Source organism: Eptatretus burgeri, chromosome 5 (assembly GCF_056783735.1).
Source record: "Eptatretus burgeri isolate ZD-2024b chromosome 5, Ebu_testis_v1, whole genome shotgun sequence".
Classification (NCBI taxonomy): domain Eukaryota; kingdom Metazoa; phylum Chordata; class Myxini; order Myxiniformes; family Myxinidae; genus Eptatretus; species Eptatretus burgeri.
In genome coordinates this window covers 52,295,874-52,318,373 of record NC_140965.1, presented here as the reverse complement: position 1 = coordinate 52,318,373, position 22,500 = coordinate 52,295,874, and the positions used below count along the sequence as shown (strand labels likewise).

Here is a 22,500-nt window from a genome sequence, read left to right as displayed (position 1 = left end):
GGGGGGAAGGCATGGCTTGGACACAAACACTGGGACAAGGGAGACTGGGGCTCTCACTCGTGCTGACCCAATTCATCTCTCATGGGAATTACATTGCATTTATTCTAACATCAACTATGAAATAACTATTCCAATCTATCCTCCATTTTTACCCCTTAGGCCAGTTCCATAACAATACCTTTACGAGCATACAATACTGGTCAAAAGTTTTGGAACACCCCCATTTTTCAGTTTTTACTGAAATTGAAGCAGTTCAAGTCCAGTGAATAACCTGAAATGGTACAAAGCTAAGCGGTAAACTGCCAGAGGTTAAAAAACAAAGTTTAGGTTACTAAAAACTGAAAAGTAATGTAAATTTCAGTTGTTAAAAACCCAGCTTTCAGGCCCTTTTCAGGGAACAAGTAATGGGTTAGCAACTGCAGCTGTTCTGCAGCAATGGAAGTAAATTAAGCCTTGAACGTTGATGCAAACAATTCCTACAGGTGTCCCAACTTTTGTTGATTAGTTACAAACCCAATGTCTGTACAAAAGCAGTGTTGGAACAGACTGTGTTGCTGCACCCTCTGAAGCATTATTTGGATACTATTGTACTTCAGGAAGTAGTATATTGCTATCATAATGGTGAGAAAGACAATTAACAAAATAAGACAGACAGACCATTTTTACGCTTAAAAGTGTCGGTCTTTCCTTTCGAGAAATTGCAAAGGAAAGCCAAGGTGTCAGTGAGTACAGTTTCCTTCCTACACCATCAAAAGGCACTTGGAAACTGGAGGAAACTCTGACAGGAAGAGGTCTGGCAGACCCAAAGCCAAACACAATCAGAAGACAACTTTCTGAGAGTCAACCGCTTGCGTGATAGGTGGCTCACAGGACAGCAGCTTCAAGCACAGCTTAACACTCGTTGAAGTAAGGATGTCTCAGTTTCAACTGTGAAGAGAAGACTTTGAGCTGCAAGTTTGACAGGTCGAGCAGTAGGAGAGCCATTGCTAAGATGGCAAAATAAGAAAAAGAGGCTCACCTGGGCCATGAAGCACCACCTGTGAACTACTGGAAACTAGATGAACGTCTTATGGATCAATGAATCAAAATTTGAAATCTTTGGTTAATCACACTGGGTTTTTTATGCCGCCCAGTAGGCGAAAGGATGGTTCCTCAGGATGTGACACCAACTGTCAAACATGGAGGAGGAGGTGTGATGATCTGGGGCTCTTTTGCTGGATCCAAAGTCGGTGGCTTACACAGAGTGACTGGCACCCTGAACCAAAAGGGCGACCACAGCATTTTGCAGTGCCATGCAATACCCTCTGGTCTACACCTCGTTGGTCAGGGGTTCATCCTACAGCAAGATAATGACCCAAAACTGACCTCCAGGCTATGTAAGAACTACCTAAGCAGAAGAGAACAAGACTGTCGGCTTCAAGTCATGGAATGGCCAGCACAGTCTCCAGAGTTAAAGCCCATCGAGCTGGTTTGGGATGAACTGGACAGAAGGGTGAAAGCAAAGAAACCTACAAGTGCAACACATTCGTGAGAACTTCTATTCTGCAACAGTGTTGGGAAGAACTTTCCGAACAATATTTGATTTCCATTGTCGAAAGAATGCCACGAGTATGTTCGGCTGTTATATCTGTAAAAGGTGGCTACTTTGATGAGTCAAAAACCTACAAGTGCAACATATTCGTGAGAACTTCTGCAACAGTGTTGGGAAGAACTTTCCGAACAATATTTGATTTCCATTGTCGAAAGAATGCCACGAGTATGTTTGGCTGTTATATCTGCAAAAGGTGGCTGCTTTGATGAGTCAAAAATTTAGATTAAATTTTGTTCAACAAAACTATTCTACGATTACTTTTTTATCTGCAATTGTTTATTTGTTCTTTGCTTTAATTTCAGAGTACATTGAAATGTTAAACTGCTTTAATTTCAGTAAAAACTGAAAAATAGGGGTGTTCTAAAACTTTTGACTGGTATAGTAGCTGTGTTTCAGTCAAGTAGATAAATGTGTGGCCTTTACATTTTTTGGTTGTTGTTGCTTTTGTGTGAACCATGCCCAAGTTGGTGTGTGTATGATACATGCATAAGTACCAGGCTCAAATTATCAGGCCCAAACTCAGTCTGTGTCCTGATTCATCTTTGCCTGAGGTGCCATGTTGCAGAGGTCACAGTTATTCAACGGGAATGTTTTATCCATCTCTTCTTTGTGGTCTTGCTTGGTTGTCTGAAACATGCTCCATTGGCATGAATAGATAGATTGGGTATGAAGTACAAGTGTATTGTTTAACCTGCACCTCCCCGCTCACCCATTCCTTCCCTTCCCCATCCTTCCCACACACACCCCTTTTCCATTCAAAATGACCTTCTTTAATCTCATATCACTGACCTACCACACCCACATGGTATATTAGCCACAATATTATGATGGATTATTCGCTTTAATGCCAGATAATAAAAAATGGAGATGAAAGTGAATAGCCTTGCAATGTTGTGTCTTACAAGCGCCGTGAGAGGATTATGCAAGTGCGTCATTGGAGTAAATAATGAGTTGATTTAAAACGAACAGGTCCATAATTCATGTGACAAAACCGACTCTGGAGTTTAATGAAGGAGTTTTAAACATAATGTGTGAAGCCTTTATTATGACTATATATGTGTACAATGTTCGTTGGAACAACAGTGCCATGGATTTGGTATTTAGTGCATCTAGTCTGGACAACAGATGTGCTAAAAGTTTGTCATTTCACAGGACACTTCAATCAAAAGGAGCTCTTGTGTTTGCTGTTCTTCTTATCTGTATTTAGTTCATTTCACTTGCAGAAATGTGTCTCAGACTGTCCTTCGTGCATCGTCAACCATTTCAACATTGAACATTAGTGAAGGAGCTTATATATCTTCATACATGCAATGATAAGAAATAAAAAAAGTCATAACCAAGAGGCTTTCAACATGAGTGTGTCAAAATGGTGGCATCACGGCCTGGTCAAAAGTTCCCGTCGGTGACCTTTTTGTGATGGCAGCTCTTGTGAGCTGCTCTGAAGTCAATATTGCATGACAGCGGATTACCACCTTCACCTGGGGCTTTACCTTGGAGCTCTGAGAGCTGAGCTTTCTGCGGTGCCCACCCATGAACCTTTGGGCGAATAGTAATGGGGTACAATTCACCTCGCTTCGCTTAACTCTACTGGGGCGTTAGCTTTGCTTTCATCTCTCTGACAATGCCTCCACCTCCACCTGCTGCTTGCACTAGCCACATCTTCCTCCTGCTCTTGATCTTCACTCGTTGCAGCTCTGTGTGTAGACATTGGCCGACTGTGCTACTTCGCTCACCTGCTCTCCTGTTCGGCTATTTGTAGCTGTGAAAGTTCACTCCATTTCCTCCCTTGCTGTCCTGCATGTTCTGCAAACAGTTTTGCATATGTTTGTTTTTTTTCTGAATGGTCTTGTGTTTTTGTTTTAATCTTTCTCACTGTTCTTTGTTATTGATAATTTTATTTCCTACTTTTACCCGAAACATCAAGTTTAGTGGTTTTTTTAACTATCTGTATTACTTTTTTTTATCATTTTGCATGATAGTTTTCTTTTTCCCTATCTGGACTGGATATGTATGTTGCAGCGCTGCCTTGTTATGCTTTCTTTGGCCCTCCTATGCTGCAGCTGAGTGTTTGTACTATGTGTGTTTTATCATGAAAAACATTGCAAGCAATCCCCTTCAGTTTGTCACCTGTTTGATCACCTTTTCACTGAATGAAATATTATATTACTAACACTCGTCAGAAATCATTGTGAGACGAAGCACCTAGATCATTTTACCTCCACCATGGTTCGAGCAAACCTCTTCACGGTTAAAATTCTTACTGGCTTCCTCATCATTGGCTTCCTCTCGCATCTAAGTTTCTCTTTTAATAATGTGCTTACTCATCAATGGTATCACACCCTTTGTGAAAATTTTCTGATATGGTTATCGATTTACTCTGTTTAAATGAAACATTGCTACCACCTGGCGATGCAACTGAAGTTGATATAATGTCTCACCATGTTGTAACTTTTATGACAGCAATAGCGGAAGAGAGGAAAAGAGGGAATGAGAACACGAGAACACTGCATGCATGTCCAAATTGACTGTGACTTCATACAACCCTGTCAATTCACCTAACCAGTTATAAATAGCAATTCTTATATACAGAGCCCTTAAACAAAGCCTTCATTTCTAGACTTCTCAGATTTTCTGCCAACTCTGTCATCTACACTGGAAATATGCTGATTATCTGCGATTTTCAACATTCCTGATGATTACTGTTTGCACCAATTATCACTCTATTTCCCAACAATCACTCTTCCTGGTTCATTCACAATTTGCATTCACTCAAAATAACATCCGAATTAGAAAACAAATTTAATCCACTTGCACATTATACAGCATATGGCTTTCAAAAGATCTTTGGTTCATTGCGCAAAATCACTTGCTCATGCAAAGGCTTTGTATTTGTGTAGCTTGATTGCGAATGACGACTAATACTAAGGCCTTTTTTAACAGCATTTATAAAGTTCTAAATTGAGTTTAAACTTCTCCATCAAAAGTCGAGCAATTTGCTCTCACATTTCAGGATAAGATTGTGTTTTCACAGTGAAACTTGCCCACATGTTATGGAGTCTACACTTTAGTCCTGCCCGTCTCATGTTCCTTTCTGTCGGAGGCACTTCTTACCTGTCAGCCTTGATGCTTTGCAGTCAAATAAAACAGCTTCTTTATTCGATCAAGTTCTGTTGTCTTTTACAGTTTCCTTGCTTGCATTTCTACTCTCAACTTAAATAAAAAATACTAATTTGCTCAATTGTGTCTGCAATTCCATCCACATTCAAACAAACCACAATAATGTCCTCTTTGCTGGACATGTCTTAAAAATTGCATATCAGTTTATTTTTCATTTCTTTTTTACCTTTAATTTTTAACATTGTAGAATGTGCCATGCCAATCAGGGCCCAGAATATCTGCAGCAACATTCTCTTTGAGAACATTTCCAGTCTAGTTTCAAATGGTTGGTTGCACTGACATTGCCCTCTGCAAAGTGACAGTTGTTATTTTTTACAAGGCGGACCAATGATTGGCTACAATCTAAATACTTCTGGACCTATCAGCTGCTTATAACAGTAAACCATAATGTACTACTTCACCATCTTCATTCTTGTTTTGGGATCTCTGGAACTGCTTTCAAATGGCTTCAATCTTCCCTTGCAGATTCATACATTACTGTAAACATTTCTGACTGTCCACCAGACCCACTTCACCAACCCAGTGTCCCCATGGACCTGTTCTTGGTCAACTCTCGTTTCTCTTTATTTGCATCTGGTTGGTACAATTTCACAGAATTTCAATATCGACCTTCATTACCCCACACAAGCGAAGCAAAAGGTTGGGTTAAGCAATAGGTTCACTTCTGTCCGTCTGTCCATCCACAAATTTAAAATTAAGTTGTTCCTCGATCATAAACTGATGATTGTGGCCAACTTATTAAAATTGAATGTGATATTTTGAACACAAATTGGAAAACAAACTTGAAGTTTAGCAGTAATTTGGCTCTGAATTTCTCCTAACCGCACATCCGCAGAGAAGAGTGAGGTTAAAAAAATTTTCCCCATCTGCCTGGCCAGCAGTCAAACAGCACTGAAAATCATTCCAAACAGGAAACTCGATGTTTTTAAGGATATCATAAATGATACAAACAACAGGCACAAAGAAATAATGTAATGTATTAGGGAGATGTAATAGATACTGGAAAAACAGCAGTAAACTTTGGGAATTAATATTTTACAGATGACCTTTACAATCTTTATTTTATTTGAATTGATTGATATACTTGAACACTGTAGAACACAAACCGCCTTCCTACTTCCTACTGCTTTCAAAAACGTCCAGCTTTGCAGTGCTTGGACATATTAAATAAGGCGGTGTATAAAACTGCTTCAACCGCGCTAAACTTCTGGATTTTTTTTATACAACCTTTGAAATCCTTATTTTATTTCAATTGAATTATATACTTGAACATTGTGTGGAGTAAGGTGTTCTATGAACTCTGTAGTTGTTATAGTGATGATACCTGTTGTAGTGAATTTCAATCTCGACCTTCATTGTTATCCTGATATCTATTTGCCCATTCAGTAAGTTGACGTGCTCTCTTCTGCAACTTTGAATTCATGTCTCTCTGCAATTCAAACATGGATGCCTGTGAGCTTCTCAAACTTAATGCTGATCTGCAGTTCTCCATCAGTTCTTAAAAAGATCTGAAATCAGATTGTAATATTTTGGATTTGCCATCTGATCTCTGCTTCCCTGGTTTCAAATGTGGACGTCAAAGTGGAGCCCACTCCTTCCGATGTTCCATGTACTTCTAAAATTGAAATTACGTTTTTTTTTTTTTTTGCATCTGCATAATACTGCCCAAATGTGCTCAAGTTCAATCAGATGTCTATTGAGACTTTTGATTCTTGCTCTCATAGCATCACACGTCAATTAAGGCAACTCCACCAAAAAACCGAAATTCTTATCTTCACAACACCATCTACTAAAATGGTCGTATCAACTTCAAACCAAATCCAAAATGTGCATCTTCCAATTCTGCATTCAGCCATATGTCTCATTGGGGTGTCACACCAACACCCTTGTTTGCGGTTGGTGGTCGAATGTTGGGGGGGGGGGTGTCGGGTCAAAAATTTAAAATTGCGATAAAATGCCATTTCAAGTCCGATTGACTTCCAAGTTATGATCATGACCAAACTAAGTGCTATAACTCATTAAACAGTAGCACTATCGACTTATAAGAACCAAAATGATTTCCAGGTTTTTGTTTTTTCAGAGATCATGGAGATATGACAAAGTTATTCCAGCAATTCCTTGCTCAACGAGCAATTTCATTTATACATTTGGCATACAAGGTGCCAGTTAGGAATTGAGTGATGTGATCAAGTTTCCAAACTTTATCGATAAGACCTTGCTGCCATATCCTGAATAAGTTGCAAGGGCTTGAGAAAAAGAGGCAAGAAAGCCTGCTAACAGCACCTTGACCTTTGACCTACATTCACCAAAAACTACAAGTGTCTAAGATGGACCATGGCCAACATCTGTACCCAGTTTGGTCATAATCGCTGAAACAGTGTGGCTGCTACAAGGTAAACAAACAAACACACAAACAAACAGACAAACAGACAGACAGACACACAGAATGACACACACACAACCGATCAACATAATTGCCGAAATCCGAAGGATTCTGGCAATTAATAAAATATAAATAAACAATTGCTGATAACTATTGAAAGGAAAAGTGCCGTTTTTAGCTCCTGCTTACATTTCTGACTTGAGCTCATCTTGCAAGAATGTTAGTCTGTCAATGCAAATTTCATGATCGTTCCTCCAACTTGGAAGAAGCCTTTTGATGATGGAGCATTTGTACAAATATTCACATAACTATGGAACGCATTGACTTTTGAAAATTTGCACATCATCATCAATTACAATTGTTAAATGTCTGATAAAGTTATACAAATATGCATATATATATATATATATATATATATATATATATATATATATATATATATATATATATATATATATATATATATTGCGGAAATGGCCCTTAGTGGGTTATTAAATATAGGATTAGCCCAGATCCCCATTAAATGCACGTTTAGCCAGGTTGTTTGGTAAATGGACGTTACATGTGTGTCGGGAGATGTAAGAGGCTGTTTATTGTTCGTACATTGATGGTGGACCGAGAGGTTCTTCTTCTTCCTCTCTCAGGACAATAGTCCCCGCCCAGCGCTCTGAGGGGGAGTGGCCTAGAGAAGGAAGTGAAACTGAAGGGAGGAGCCAGTCAGCTTTGAGAAGCGAGCCCCGAGTCTGCGATCCGCAGAAGGTGGGACTGCGAGCACCGGTGTGGCGCGATCAGCTGAATAGAACTGGCTGTTGTGTGTAAGTCAGCAGTCGGCTTTGAGGCAGGCGAGCTTCGGGAAGGTGTTGGTGAACCTGAGCGTGCCGAGTCTGCCATTTTGGCAGTGAGAGAGGCTGCCTGCACGTCGAGTCTGCCATTTTAGCAGTGGGAGAGGCTGCCTGCACGTCGAGTCGGTGATCGACTCTTATGAGGAGGTCTTCGACACATTTGTCGATCCGCCTGCGGAGCCCAACACCTCAATTTGGCCTGGTCTGGTGAACAGGCCAGGCCTGGACTTGTAGACTGGATCTTATGAGAAACCAGCTGAAACCCACCATCGATCTGACGGTCTTGTGCTGTCGACATTACGTGGGGTCAGAACGCGCTGAGGCTGCATGCACAAGCGGTGCTGGGAGAAGAAAAAGGACGACGCCATTTTGCCACGCGGCGTGTTTGAGCTTGGTTGCTCGAATCCTTCGACATCGGCTCGTCACGAGCCACATTCGTGCCTCCGACACTTTTTCTCTCGTCCATGAAGCATCACCAAGTACTGTGTCTTGTCTGCATGCTGTCCATGTCTTGTCTGCATGTTGTTTAAAGTTTATCTCGTTATGGTCCCCTTTGAAACCCGTAATCCGGAGCTCCCTAGTTAAGAACGGGTTATAGATTAATTATAACATTGTCGTGAATGATTTGCTTGTGTTGTGTTCCTCGTGTGTCCCAAATAAATCTGGCTGATTCGTATGAAGTTGCCGCTTTAGGTTTGTTTGTGCCGTGCCGAGGAACGATCCACTCGATTTGGATATAAAACCCAAATGGGCTACGGACTGGGAGACTCCGCTCGGTCTCTGACAAATCCAGTCTGTATCCGGGGGCTATTCCCCCAGCTGGCAAGGCACAGGTGTACGTTGGTATCGCGATTCGAGGCGCGTGACCCGAGGTCTGTGCCGAACCAGCCAGCGTTATAACCCCGGAGACGGCGGTGGTTAAGTGATGCTGAATATTCAACATTTGGCTGTTGAGAGAAGGGTGTGAAAACCCAAACTGGTTACGGACAGTGATTGACATCACTCAGTCTAATCAGTGTGAGTCCAATCAGTGTGAGTCCAATCAGTGTGAGTCCAATCAGTGTGAGTCCAATCAGTGTGAGTCCAATCAGTGTGAGTCCAATCAGTGTGAGTCCAGTCAGTGTGAGTCCAGTCAGTGTGAGTCCAGTCAGTGTGAGTCCAGTCAGTGTGAGTCCAGTCAGTGTGAGTCCAGTCAGTGTGAGTCCAGTCAGTGTGAGTCCAGTCAGTGTGAGTCCAGTCAGTGTGAGTCCAGTCAGTGTGAGTCCTGTCAGTGTGAGTGTAATCAGTGTGAGTCTAGTTGTGTTAATCAAACAGTGTGAGTCCAATCTGTGAGTCCAATCTGTGAGTCCAATCTGTGAGTCCAATCAGTGTGAGTCCCATCAGTGTGAGTCCCATCAGTGTGAGTCTCATCAGTGTGAGTCTCATCAGTGTGAGTCTCATCAGTGTGAGTCTCATCAGTGTGAATTCAATCAGTGTGAGTCTAATCAGTGTGTGCACTGGTTATCAAATTTGTTGCGTCAAATTATTGTTAGAAAGGACACCTAGTCATTTTGCACATCAAATTTGCATTCAAAAGATATATGCTCATTTTATTTTGAGGCCCGGGAGAAAGGCCTAGATTATAGGTGTGCGCACTCACTTCTGAGCCGTCTAAACTGGGTTTGAATCTCGACTCAGCTATAAACTGTTGTGGTGTTTCACAGGTTGATACATAAATGTGTGCGCCATCTGTTTGAAGGATGTTCAGTTGGGTGTCTCATTTGCGAGCATTTATTGGTGGACATTAAATATCTCATGGTGTCTTTCGCAAAATGTATGTGAGTTTTTGCCGGTAGCCCGAAGAAACTGCATATTCCTCCCCAAATCACCTTCAGTCGAAGGCTTGGACCAAAAATGTTCCCTGGCCAACTCCACAAAAATGTAGGAATAGTTGGAGTTGGAGTATTGACAAAGCTTTGCCATGTTATCAGGATGTCCAGAATTGTCTTTGGTGTCGTGTGATTATTTTCTCTGGGATTTATGATCAAGGGTCCAAGAATAAAGGGATGATCGTCACAAAACTTATTTTCATGTTGTGGAGAAAATGTTTGTCTGCTTTTGATGCATTTTATGGCATTACAAATGCCTTCTGTCCCTCAGTAGTCAAGTTAAATCAAAAATGTATTATTTTGATGTGTGCTGCCAATGGAAGACTTTGGTGACATGGACGGAAGCTTTTGTTTCATTAACCTATCCCTTTCAGTTACTTTGATTTGATGAAAGACTGCAGTGAGAAAGCAAGTCATGTCAGACAGTATAACACTCGACACAATCAGTTGTGATGGGAGTTCATTTGAAGGAGGAAAAAAATTAGCAAAACAATGTGTTTTGTTTGTGAATGTTTGGCTACTCATGCTGACTTTTGATGTTTTGCTCATGTGATCAAAGGCCGGTAGGTCCGGAAAATGTAAAAGATCAAGTTTTCTCACCAAAATATTTCTTTTGGAGAAAATTTGTGCGGCCTTTTGTTTTCTCGCATATTCCTGTTATTTGAAGGCCTTACGATGCGGTTCCATGTACTTTTCCACAGCAGGCACAATGTTACTGCAACACTCTACCCTGAGATATAATGCAGGAATACCATTTTCCTGGTGGTTCGTCAATGAAAGGCTAGTAGGATAGCTGGGAGGTATGCACACTCGTCTAATTTATATGCACACTCACCTGTGTTTGAATATTGGCCCAGCTATAAACTGTCATCCTGGTGTTTCACAGTCAGGGATATACATCATTGTTTTACCATCCCTTGGATGGATGTTAAGTGTCCTGTCTGCCAGCATTATTTGCTGGACGTGAAAGATCCTATGGTGTCCTTTGAAGAGTAGGCGAGCTATAACTGGCACCCTGGCCAAATACCAGAGTCCTGCTCTAACATGCAGGGGCACTGCAGCAGGGGCACAGCTGCACCCTATCAAATGATGGTACCAGTAGCCATGTGCTGCATCAAAAACAAGTTTCTGAGAGTTGCAGGAGCATAGGTTGTAAAAATGGCTGCAGCGTCTTTGAAAATAAGCAGGCAGTCATATTGTTAAAGGCAATTGTGTGTATAATTTAAGCTGGAGAACTTCCCTATTTGGTTTTTCATGCTTATAATTGGGTGAGTAATGTGGAGGTGTTCTGCATTTGCAGGTGAATGTGTGATTGGCGATGCGTCCAAAATCTGCGGATTGATTCAGGAATCAGATGACGACTTTGACTGGAACGAAGTTACTGCTGAAAGTGTGGGGTCCTATCCTGGTCTTGTACCTTCAAATGGTAATCCTCGAAACCCAGTTTCTTAAGACATGCCAGATCTCTTGTGAATTGGTGGATTTTAGCTTCTTTTGTTTTTCCTCTTGATCCAGCAACAATATCAACTGCCATTGTTTAGTGGTCATTTCATATAAATTGTGAATCACAAAACCTTTGAAAACGTTTTTCCCCTCTTATTTATTTCATTGTATTATTTGGGTTATGTTGTTTTATTCTCTGCCATTCTTCCACTCCATTTCCCTCTTTCTAATCCGAAGCCACTTTATTTCCTTCCATATATTTGTAACGAGCAAAGGTACTCGGTGTTGCCGTGCAACACCAGGTACCTTCTCCCACCCACCCATTCCCTTCCCTCCCCCTCTCACCACACCTCCACTCTCCGGACACCCACCTCACCCTTCCCCTCCTTCCTCCCACCCACCCCTTCCCTTCCCTCCCTCTTCCACCACACCTCCACTCTCTGGACATCCACCCCACCCTTCCCTCCTTCCTCCCGCCTCCCACCCTCCAACCCCACCCTTCCCCTCCTTTCTCCCTCCTCCCACCCACCCTTCCCCTCCTTCCTCCTCCCACCCACCCTTCCCCTCCTTGCTCCCTCCTCCCACCCACCCTTCCCCTTCTTCCTTCCTCCTCCCACCCTCCCATCCACCCCTTCCCTTCCCTCCCCCTCCCACCACATCTCCACTCTCCAGACACCCACCCCACCCTTCCCCTCCTTCCTCCCACCCCACCCTTCCCCCTCCTTCCTCCCTCCTCCCACCCTCCCACCCCACCCTTCCCCTCCTTCCTCCCTCCTCCCTCCTCCCACCCTCCCACCCCACCCTTCCCCTCCTTCCTCCCACCCCACCCTTCCCCTCCTTCCTCCCTCCTCCCACCCTTCCCCTCCTTCCTCCCTCCTCCCACCCTTTCTCCTTCCCTCCCTTCCTCCTTCACCCTCCTATAACCCTCCCACCCACCCCTCCTTCCTCCCTCCTTCCTCCCTCCTCCACCCCTTCCCTCCTTCCTCCTTCCTCCCACCCTCCCACCCCACCCTTCCCCTCCTTCCTCCTCCCACCCTCCCACCCCACCCTTCCCCTCCTTCCTCCCACCCTCCCACCCCACTCTTCCCTTCCTTCATCCCACCCTCCCACCCCACCCTTCCTCCTCCTTCCTCCCACCCTCCCACCCCACCCTTCCCCTCCTTCCTCCCACCCTCCCACCCCACCCTTCCCCTCCTTCCTCCCTCCTCCCACCCTTCCCCTCCTTCCTCCTTCCTCCCACCCCACCCTTCCCCTCCTTCCTCCCACCCTCCCACCCCACCCTTCCCCTCCTTCCTCCCACCCTCCCACCCCACCCTTCCCTCCTTCCTCCCACCCCACCCTTCCCCTCCTTCCTCCCACCCCACCCTTCCCTCCTTCCTCCCACCCTCCCACCCCACCCTTCCCTCCTTCCTCCCACCCTCCCACCCCACCCTTCCCTCCTTCCTCCCACCCTCCCACCCCACTCTTCCCTTCCTTCCTCCCACCCTCCCACCCCACCCTTCCCCTCCTTCCTCCCACCCTCCCACCCCACCCTTCCCCTCCTTCCTCCCACCCTCCCACCCCACCCTTCCCTCCTTCCTCCCTCCTCCCACCCTCCCACCCCACCCTTCCCTCCTTCCTCCCTCCTCTCACCCTCCTATAACCCTCCCACCCCACCCTTCCCCTCCTTCCTCCCTCCTCCCCCACCCTTCCCCTCCTTCCTCCCTCCTCCCACCCTTCCCTCCTTCCTCCTTCCTCCCACCCCACCCTTCCCTCCTTCCTCCCACCCTCCCACCCCACCCTTCCCCTCCTTCCTCCCACCCTCCCACCCCACCCTTCCCCTCCTTCCTCCCACCCTCCCACCCCACCCTTCCCTCCTTCCTCCCACCCTCCCACCCCACCCTTCCCTCCTTCCTCCCACCCTCCCACCCCACCCTTCCCCTCCTTCCTCCCACCCTCCCACCCCACCCTTCCCTCCTTCCTCCCTCCCACCCTCCCACCCCACCCTTCCTCTCCTCCTCCCACCCTCCCACTCCTTCCTCCTTCCTCCCCACCCCACCCTTCCCCTCCTTCCTCCCACCCTCCCACCCCACCCTTCCCTCCTTCCTCCCACCCCACCCTTCCCCTCCTTCCTCCCACCCCACCCTTCCCTCCTCCTTCCTCCCACCCTCCCACCCCACCCTTCCCTCCTTCCTCCCACCCTCCCACCCCACCCTTCCCCTCCTTCCTCCCACCCTCCCTCCTTCCTCCCACCCCACCCTTCCCTCCTTCCTCCCACCCTCCCACCCCACCCTTCCCTCCTTCCTCCCACCCTCCCACCCCACCCTTCCCTCCTTCCTCCCACCCTCCCACCCCACCCTTCCCCTCCTTCCTCCCACCCTCCCACCCCACCCTTCCCCCTTCCTCCTTCCTCCCACCCTCCCACCCCACCCTTCCCCTCCTTCCTCCCACCCTCCCACCCCACCCCACCCTTCCCTCCTTCCTCCCACCCTCCCACCCCACCCTTCCCCTCCTTCCTCCCACCCTCCCACCCCACCCTTCCCTCCTTCCTCCCACCCTCCCACCCCACCCTTCCCCTCCCTCCTTCCTCCCACCCTCCCACCCCACCCTTCCCTCCTTCCTCCCACCCTCCCACCCCACCCTTCCCTCCTCCTTCCTCCCACCCTCCCACCCCACCCTTCTCCTCCTTCCTCCCACCCTCCCACCCCACCCTTCTCCTCCTTCCTCCCACCCTCCCACCCCACCCTTCTCCTCCTTCCTCCCTCCTCTCACCCTCCCATAACCCCCCACCTCCACCCTTTCCTCCTTCCTCCCTCCTCCTTCCTCCCTCCTCCCACCCTTCCCCTCCTTCCTCCCTCCTCCCACCCTTCCCCTCCTTCCTCCCTCCTCCCACCCTTCCCCTCCTTCCTCCCTCCTCTCATCCTCCTATAATCCCCCCACCTCCACCCTTCCCCTCCCTCCTCCCATAAATTTTTTGCCTTTTTTCATCTTGCGTTTTTGCATGGTGTATATTAAAGTGTAGATGTACTTCCCTTAAAAAAAAAGAAGTTAAAAAATATATTTCTCGGCAATTTCAACGATGGCCTCCTGACAAATTAATTACTATAAATAGCAGAGTATCCACCCCCTGCTGGGTCGAGTTTGTGCATTACTTGCTGAAAAATGTATTGTCTGTAATTTGTAAGAAGACTGCAAATAGATGTTTGTGTGATGTGTGCTTAAGAGTCTCGATGGTCTAAACTCTAAACTAAAGTCTAAAGAGTCGAAAGGGTCTAAACTCTCAAGCAAATAAAAAGGGTCTAAAAAGGTCCAAGTGGTCTAAAGCTCTAAATGGTCAACGATCCAAGCTGTCTAATCCGTCTGAAGGGTGTAAGAGGTCTTAAGGGTCTTTGGAGTGAAAAGTTTTAAAGGGTTGAAGGGCCTAAAGGGCCTTAAAGGTCTAAAAGAATTTGAGGGTCTTTGGGGTCTTTAAGAGTCTTCAAGGTCTTCAGAGTCTTAACGGTCTTTAGGATCAAAAGTTCTCAAGATCTTAAAGTGTCTTTGGGGTCTTCAGGGTATTGGAGTGATTAAAGGGTATTTGAGGTCATGATGGGTCTTACAGGTCTTTTAGGTCTTATGAGTCTTTAGCTTCTTCAGGGTCTTATGGGACTTTGGGGTCAAAAAGGTCGACAGGATCTTAAGTGTCTTCGGGATCTTAAAGGGGCGTTGGGGTTTCCGGGGTCTTTAAAGGCTGAAGTGGTGGATGAAAATACCCAAAGGATAATCCCCGGGTCAGACTTTGTCTGTGCGCCGCATTTGGTGGTTGCCGACCCAGCGATCTTTGCAAATAACCCAAACATACAGACAGACGGACGACAAATTATATTTATTAGATCCTAGCAAATACAACCCGTCGCTTCACTTACGGGAATATTAACATGGGGGAGGGGGGGCGAGTGAGGATGGGTGTGGGGGAGTGAGTAAGGTTGGGCGAGCGACTAAGGAGTGGGGATAGCGAGTAAGGGGGAGAGAGAACAAGGCCTCACCACCTATCGCTATAAACTTCAGGAGGGGGGGAGAAATGGGAGTAGTGGAGAGGGGAAGGGAGTGTCCTGGACATAGGTTTGATAGGGGGACTTGAGGGGAAGTAGAGAGTAGGGGTGGGAATGGTCCCCTTATGCCGGCATTAGTTCCGGATTGAGATAAATTGGGTACAATAAAACAGCATGGTCAAACGGGTCATACTAAACAATGTCGGGACAACACCCAGAGATGTCTGTGTGGGGTGCGGGACTTTGGGAGGGTGTAAGCAAGAGGGAAGGGGAAGGGAGATAAGGGCATTTTTCTTCAATTAAATAGTGTTTGGGCCTTTGCTTAATTTCCATATATTCGATAAAGGCCCAGTCACACCTTGACGTTTTAGCCAGCTTATGCCGATTTTTGGAAAATTTGTCTAAAACGCTGGTACACGTCCAATACGTTATGGGTAAGTTTTGATAACATTGAGAGCACGCTGAAAAACACTGCCATACGTCGTAGTACGCTGGCTTTAAACGTTGTACTTTTTGGTTGTCCTCAAATTTTCCATGCCTGAAATTTTAAGACTTATGCCAGCGTATGACTCACACGTTCCACATAACGCTGGCCATTAGTTGTAGGCACGTCACGCGATCGGTGACACACATCGACACACGTTACTTGTGAGTTACTCACAAGTCGAAACATGTCGAGGTAATGTTTAGTGTACCCGAAACTTATTTCTAACCTATGAGTTACGTGCTGTACTCACGTTACGCGATCGGTGACACACATCGACACACATTACTTGTAAGGTGCTCATAAGTCGAAACACATCAAGGTAATGGTTAGCGTCAGTGTTCCAGACTTCCTGCTTTTATTTATTTATTTATTTTCTTCCTTCCTTCGGTATGATGGTGATTTTGCCACTTCGATTTCTAGTGCGGTTATAATATAATATAATTAATAGGCTGCCGCTCAACGATTTAAATCATAACCGCACTGTACACTGAACACCGTCATACCGAAGACAAAAAAAAAACAGCGAGTCTGGAACACTGACGCTAACCATTACCTTGACGTGTTTCGACTTATGAGTAACTTACAAGTAACGTGTGTCGATGTGTGTCAACGATCGCATATCGTGCGTACAACTTATTCCCATCGCATGCGGAGCGTGTGTCATACGGCAAGTACGTCGTAAAATTTTCAACATGTTTAAAATTACAAGACGTACTCCACTTACTACGACGTATGATAGCGTACTTTAGCGTTCTATTTACTCATACCAAACTTACCCATACCGTATTCGACGTGCGCCAGCGTTTTAGACGCATATTTCAGAGGTCGGCATACGCTGGCAAGATCGCCAAGGTGTGACTGCGATGTTGACACTTCCATTTCTGCGGCGGTTATGATTTGAATTGTTGTGCAGCAGCCTTTTCATAACCTACGCCACATCATCGTCGGCGATGCGTGCAACGCGCTATGCCTCAGTGAGACTATCATTGGGCATAGGTTGTGAAGGCCGACAACAGGTTCAGCATTCGTTGGTATAAGTTATCTATAACACAACGAAATGTGCTGTGTCCGTTACTTATATGTTAGCATACGACCAACTCGTTATGAATACGTCCGAATCTTTAAAAAAAAATCAAAAGTTCAACGTAAGCCAGCGTTTGACATACATTTTAATACGTTGCCATTGCTGGCTAAAACGTCAAGGTGTGACTGGGCCGAAAGCTCCAGACTCTCTCAACCTGAGATGAATTGCATAATTGATCAAAGCAGCAGTTCTGACTGCAAAAAAAAACAGTTTTCATTTGTCCATTTCGCACATTCCTTGACACGTCTTCCTCAGAAGGCAGCGTGAGGGGTGGAGGAGGCAGAGCGAGGAGTGGGGGAGGCAGCGCGAGGGGTGGAGTAGGCAGCACGAGGGGTGGGGTAGGCAGCCGCGAGGAGTGGGAGAGGCAGCGCGAGATGTGGGGGAGGCAGCGCGAGGGGTGGGGGAGGCAGCGCGAGGGGTGGGGGAGGCAGCGCGAGGGGTGGGGGAGGCAGCACGAGGGAAAGGGGAGGAAACACAAGGGAAAGGGGAGGCAGCGCTAGGCAAAGGGGAGACAGCACGAGGGAAATGGGAGGAAATGTGAAAGGGGGGGGGGGACCAGGGCATTACCGGAGCAATAAAAAGCGCCAAAACAACGTTTTCTTGAGATGAATTATAGAATTGATCTGAGCAGCAGTTCTGTCTGCTTAAACGAAAGAAAAGCTTTCATTTGTCCAATTCACACATTCTTTGATACCCCTTCCTCTCCTCGACCTCTGGAGAGTTGTATGGTGGTGGAAGGGGTTTGGGAGTAGGATAGCATGAGGGGGGGGGAGGGAATGCAGTGAGAGGGGAGGGAAAGAAGGCAGCGTGAGAGGCGGGGGAGAGGAGGCAGCTCGAGAGGGAGGGAAAGAAGGCAGCATGAGAGGGGTGGTAAAGAAGGCAGCGTGAGAGGGGTGGTAAAGAAGGCAGCGTGAGAGGGGTGGTAAAGAAGGCAGCATGAGAGGGGTGGTAAAGAAGGCAGCATGAGAGGGGTGGTAAAGAAGGCAGCATGAGAGGGGTGGTAAAGAAGGCAGCATGAGAGGGGTGGTAAAGAAGGCAGCATGAGAGGGGTGGGAAAGAAGGCAGCGTGAAGGGTGGGAGAGAAGGCAGAGCGAGAGGGTTGGGAAGAAGGCAGCGTGAGGGAAGGGGAAGAAGGCAGCACAAGGGGAGGGAAGAAGGCAGCGAGAGGGGAGGGAAGAAGGCAGCATGAGAGGGGTGGGAAAGAAGGCAGCGTGAAAGGGGTGGGAGAGAAGGCAGAGCGAGAGGGTTGGGAAGAAGGCAGCGAGAGGGAAGGGGAAGAAGGCAGCGCGAGGGGAGGGAAGAAGGCAGCGAGAGGGGAGGGGAAGGAAGCAGCACAAGGGGAGGGAAGAAGACAGCGTGAGGTTAGGGGAAGAAGGCGGGACGAGAGGGGAGGGAAGAAGACAGCGTGAGGGGAAGGGAAGAAGGCGGAACAAGAGGGGAGGAAACAAGGCAGTGCGAGGGGAGGGGAAGAAGGCAGCGTGAGGGGAGGGGAAGAAGGCGGAATGAGAGGGGATGGAAGAAGGCAGCGTGAGGGGAGGGGAAGAAGGTGGAACGAGAGGGGAGGGAAGAAGGCAGTGCGAGGGGAGGGAAGAAGGCAGTGCGAGGGGAGGGAAGAAGGCAGTGCGAGGGGAGGGGAAGAAGGCGGAACGAGAGGGGAGGGAAGAAGGCAGTGCGAGGGGAAGGAACAAGGCAGCATGAGGGGAGGGGAAGAAGGCAGAACGAGAGGGGAGGGGAAGAAGGCAGAACGAGAGGGGAGGGGAAGAAGGCAGAACGAGAGGGGAGGGGAAGAACCCAGAACGAGAGGGGAGGGAACAAGGCAGCATGAGGGGAGGGGAAGAAAGCAGCACGAGGGGAGGGAAGAAGGCAGCAAAAGAGGGGATGGAAGAAGACAGCATGAGGGGAGGGGAAGAAGGCGGAAGCAGAGAGGAGGAAAGAAGGCAGCGTGAGGGGATTGGAAGTAGGCGGAACGAGAGGGGAGGAAAGAAGGCAGCCTGAGGGAAGGGGAAGAAGGCAGCTTGAGGGGAGGGGAAGAAAGCAGCACGAGAGGAGGGAACAAGGCAGCACGAGGGGAGGGAACAAGGCTGCATGAGGGGAGGGAACAAGGCAGCATGAGAGGAGGGGAAGAAAGCAGCACGTGGGGAGTGAAGAAGGCAGCACGAGGGGAGGGAACAAGGCAGCTTGAGGGGAGGGGAAGAGAGCAGCATGAGGGGAGTGAAGAAGGCAGCGTGAGGGGAGGGGAAGAAAGCAGCACGAGGGGAGGGAAGAAGACAGCGTGAGGGGAGGGAATGGAGAGGCAGCACGACAGGGGAGGAATGGGAAGGCAGCACGAGGGGAGGGAAGAAGATAGCGTGAGGGGAGGGAATGGAGAGGCAGCACGACAGGGAAGGAATGGGAAGGCAGCACGAGGGGGGAGGAATGGGAAGGCAGCACGATGGGGGAGGAATGGGAAGGCAGCACGACGGGGGAGGAATGGGAAGGCAGCACGAGGGGGGAGGAATGAGAAGGCAGCATGGTGGGGGAGGAATGGGAAGGCAGCACACCAGGCCATTGCTTTGAGGATAAAACGCGTCAAAACAGCAACGTTTTCCTTTTAACCACCATGTTCTATATAAAAAGGTGTGGAAAATCTCTTCCTCCTTCATCTTCTTCCTCACTTATAATAAAGTAAGTCTCATTCAATCCCGTTTTTCATATCGATTAGATTCAGAAAACACTGATTATACACTACTTTTTAAAGCATTACAAAGCAGGTTGCTGTACTTGCAACACAGGTAGGAAAAGGATATAAAAAAGCAGCTGATATTTCAGCAATTTATTTGCACGATTTTTGAATGGTGAATTTTAATTTATAATTCGGTTTTATTTTATTTTTATTTTTTAGCAATAACGAAAAGATTGGTATTCCCATCAATGAAGTGACAGGTCTTACTTCTGGTTGCTTTGAAACGAAGAACCAAGCATGTTTGTGAGCGCTCACCAAGTGTCTTAAGCACTCAAGCAAGTACTCCAACAAAACGATTAATAAGGACCGGCTGGCTTGGCAAGCAATTACCGATTGCCAATCAGTCATATAAACACCATGCACCCGAAGATGCCCAGGCGATGTCCGAATTGGACAAATGAACACTTTTAGCAGAAGGAACTGCTGCTAAGTTCAATTCAAGAGCTTAAATTTTGTAATTCGGCTTGGTTTAAGAGATTTTAGAGGTTATGTGATGTGTGGAAATTAAAAAAAGCCATACATTCTGGTGTCTCCAGGTGTTTATAAGCATTGCAATGTATCCAGCGATTTGTAGGTATGATGATGAGGCATTTGATGACATAAGGGAGGAAAGTGAATGAAAAAACTTTATCATTAAGAAATCGTTGTGGCCTGTTCCAAGCCAAGACATTGCTGAGCAGGCCAAAAATAATGGCAAATTATGACTCTTGGGAGCAGACAGAGGGGCTGACAAAGGCTTATTTTGGTTTTTCGGGATGAGCACTCAATAAATTATCTTCAAGTGGGTTTTTTTTAATTAACCCAAACACCCAGTTTTCATTCGTGCACCACCTTGGAGTTCTCTTAGTATGCATGCAACATTTTTGTGGCTGCTAGGTTTCTTGGTTTTGGAGTTATGGAGGAGACTGACGGACAGACACACACTGACATCATTATAGAGGATTCCTTGCTTGCAATTTATTTTTCTTTACAGGATCAAGGCTCATGTAAGAGCAAGGTTACTGAAGGTATGAACTTAGTGGGTCAGTGGGGAAACTCTTTGACACAATAAGCGAGAAAAATGATTGAACGACAAAATGAGAGAAAGGGGGTTAATGTGGGTAAAAAAGATTATTGCTCAGTATGGCAGATGTTTATCTGTTTAGATTTTTCTTGTCTTTGCAAGATCAATTCGTTACTTTTCTCTCTCTAAAAAAGTTTTAATCCCGACTGCCATGTCTGCTTTCTTTTCTGACCAGATTTTATCATAAATGTATTGCAAGCGAGGAGTTGAAAGATTGTTAGAGACGTAGTGCTCCTTTTGTTCATTCATTTATTTGATCCAGTTATTGACTGCTAACTTTGTAAATATTATCATTCCTTGTCAAGCACACAAACTGTCCGTGTTCACATCTCTTCAGGTGCATAATCACATTCAGCAAAACAAGATTTCTTATTGTTTCGTATCCCCGCTGGTCTATCTCCAAGTCCAACTGCTACTTTCACAGATAAGAAGTGTGAGAATGATGGATTATTGCTAGTAAAGGAGAGCACCCTAAAAGTAAAGACGACTGTCCCAAACTGAGTTGTATACAGGCTTGGGGTATACACCACAGGGTGTGTGGTTATTTTTGCTCTTTGTGAAGTTGCTGAATTATTCACTGTTTGGATACAGTAGGTTATTTTCGAGCACCTGTTCAGAGAAAAGGATGCATTCCTTTTGAGGTAACCATCATACAATATGCATGCTTGTAATGATGTAGGTATGGTTGGTGGGGTATGTGGGGGGAGTGGGAGGAAGGAAGGGGTTAATTGTGCAACATTAGAACAAGTCATCCAAAATCAAAAATCTTAACTTGTGGAGCAATTATTTATGAAAAACTTTTGGAGAAATATGTTCTTCAGTATACAGCACTTCTGAAAGCTGAGAGGCAGGAAAATGGATCAGAAAAAGAATGTGTATTTAACTGCTGCCGGCATTCTTTGTAACACAGGCTGGAAGGATGGCATCGAGGTACGCACACTCGCCTCTCAACTGCCGAGCCTTGGTTTGAATCCCGACCCAGATTTCAACTGTCGTCCCGGTGTTTTACAGGCAGGGTGATTCTTCAGTGTGTGTGCCGTTCCTCGGATGGAAGTTAGGTAGGTGTCCCATCTGGCGACATTAATTGGTGGATGTTAAAATCCCACAGTGTCCTTCGGAAAGAGTAGGTGAGTTGTCACCAGCTCCACAGTAAAATGTCAAGATTTCCTTCCATAACTTCTTTGGCGAATGTCAAGCTTGGCCAGTTGATACATGAAAGACCTTGGCCAAAAACTTCTCCCTGTCCAACCCCACAAGAACGTGGGAATAATTGTGCGACGGCTCTCACCTGGGGCCATCAGGTAAAGGACATTGTCTGCATTATGAATGCATTTAGGTGCACAAATAATTAGCTGGTCTGCTGGTGCCTGATTATGATATTCTGCATTTTGTTAAAAGTATGCTTACAAAGTAATGTAAAATAAGTTTTTGTTAACATCGTCGTCATCATCATCATAATCATCATCATCGTCGGCGTTTTACGGTCGTTTCCATGCTTGCATGTGTAAGCTGTGGTTCACCGAATAGCTGCTTTTCAGGCTGCACAATTCCTTGCCAGCCCTTTAACTCTAAGATCATCTCTCAACAACACATCCCATGTTTTCCTCAGATGGCCTCTAGCTCTCTTTCCATTCACATTCATATTTATACACCTCTTTTCCACCATCTCACCAGCTCTACCACATATAGTACCAACATTCAGACTAGCAACTCTAACACCTATCTTGTCATCCTGAGTGGGTGCTTTTTGCATGACAGGTTTGCTCTCATTTGTAATTTGTACAGCCATATATTTCAAAGAAGAGGATAGTGAAGGAACCCCCATGGTAT

The 22,500-nt window shown here is 46.4% G+C and overlaps 1 protein-coding gene across 1 annotated transcript in view; it reads left to right on the top strand.

The window, feature by feature from the left end:
* Positions 1–22,500, top strand: part of LOC147026436 (receptor-type tyrosine-protein phosphatase mu-like) — a 458,466-nt gene that overhangs the window by 153,788 nt on the left and 282,178 nt on the right. Inside the window, exon 2 of the mRNA XM_085883577.1 lies at positions 11,162–11,287. Within this exon, the coding sequence (XP_085739703.1) occupies positions 11,162–11,287 (126 nt within the window). The remainder of the gene's footprint in view (positions 1–11,161; positions 11,288–22,500) is intronic.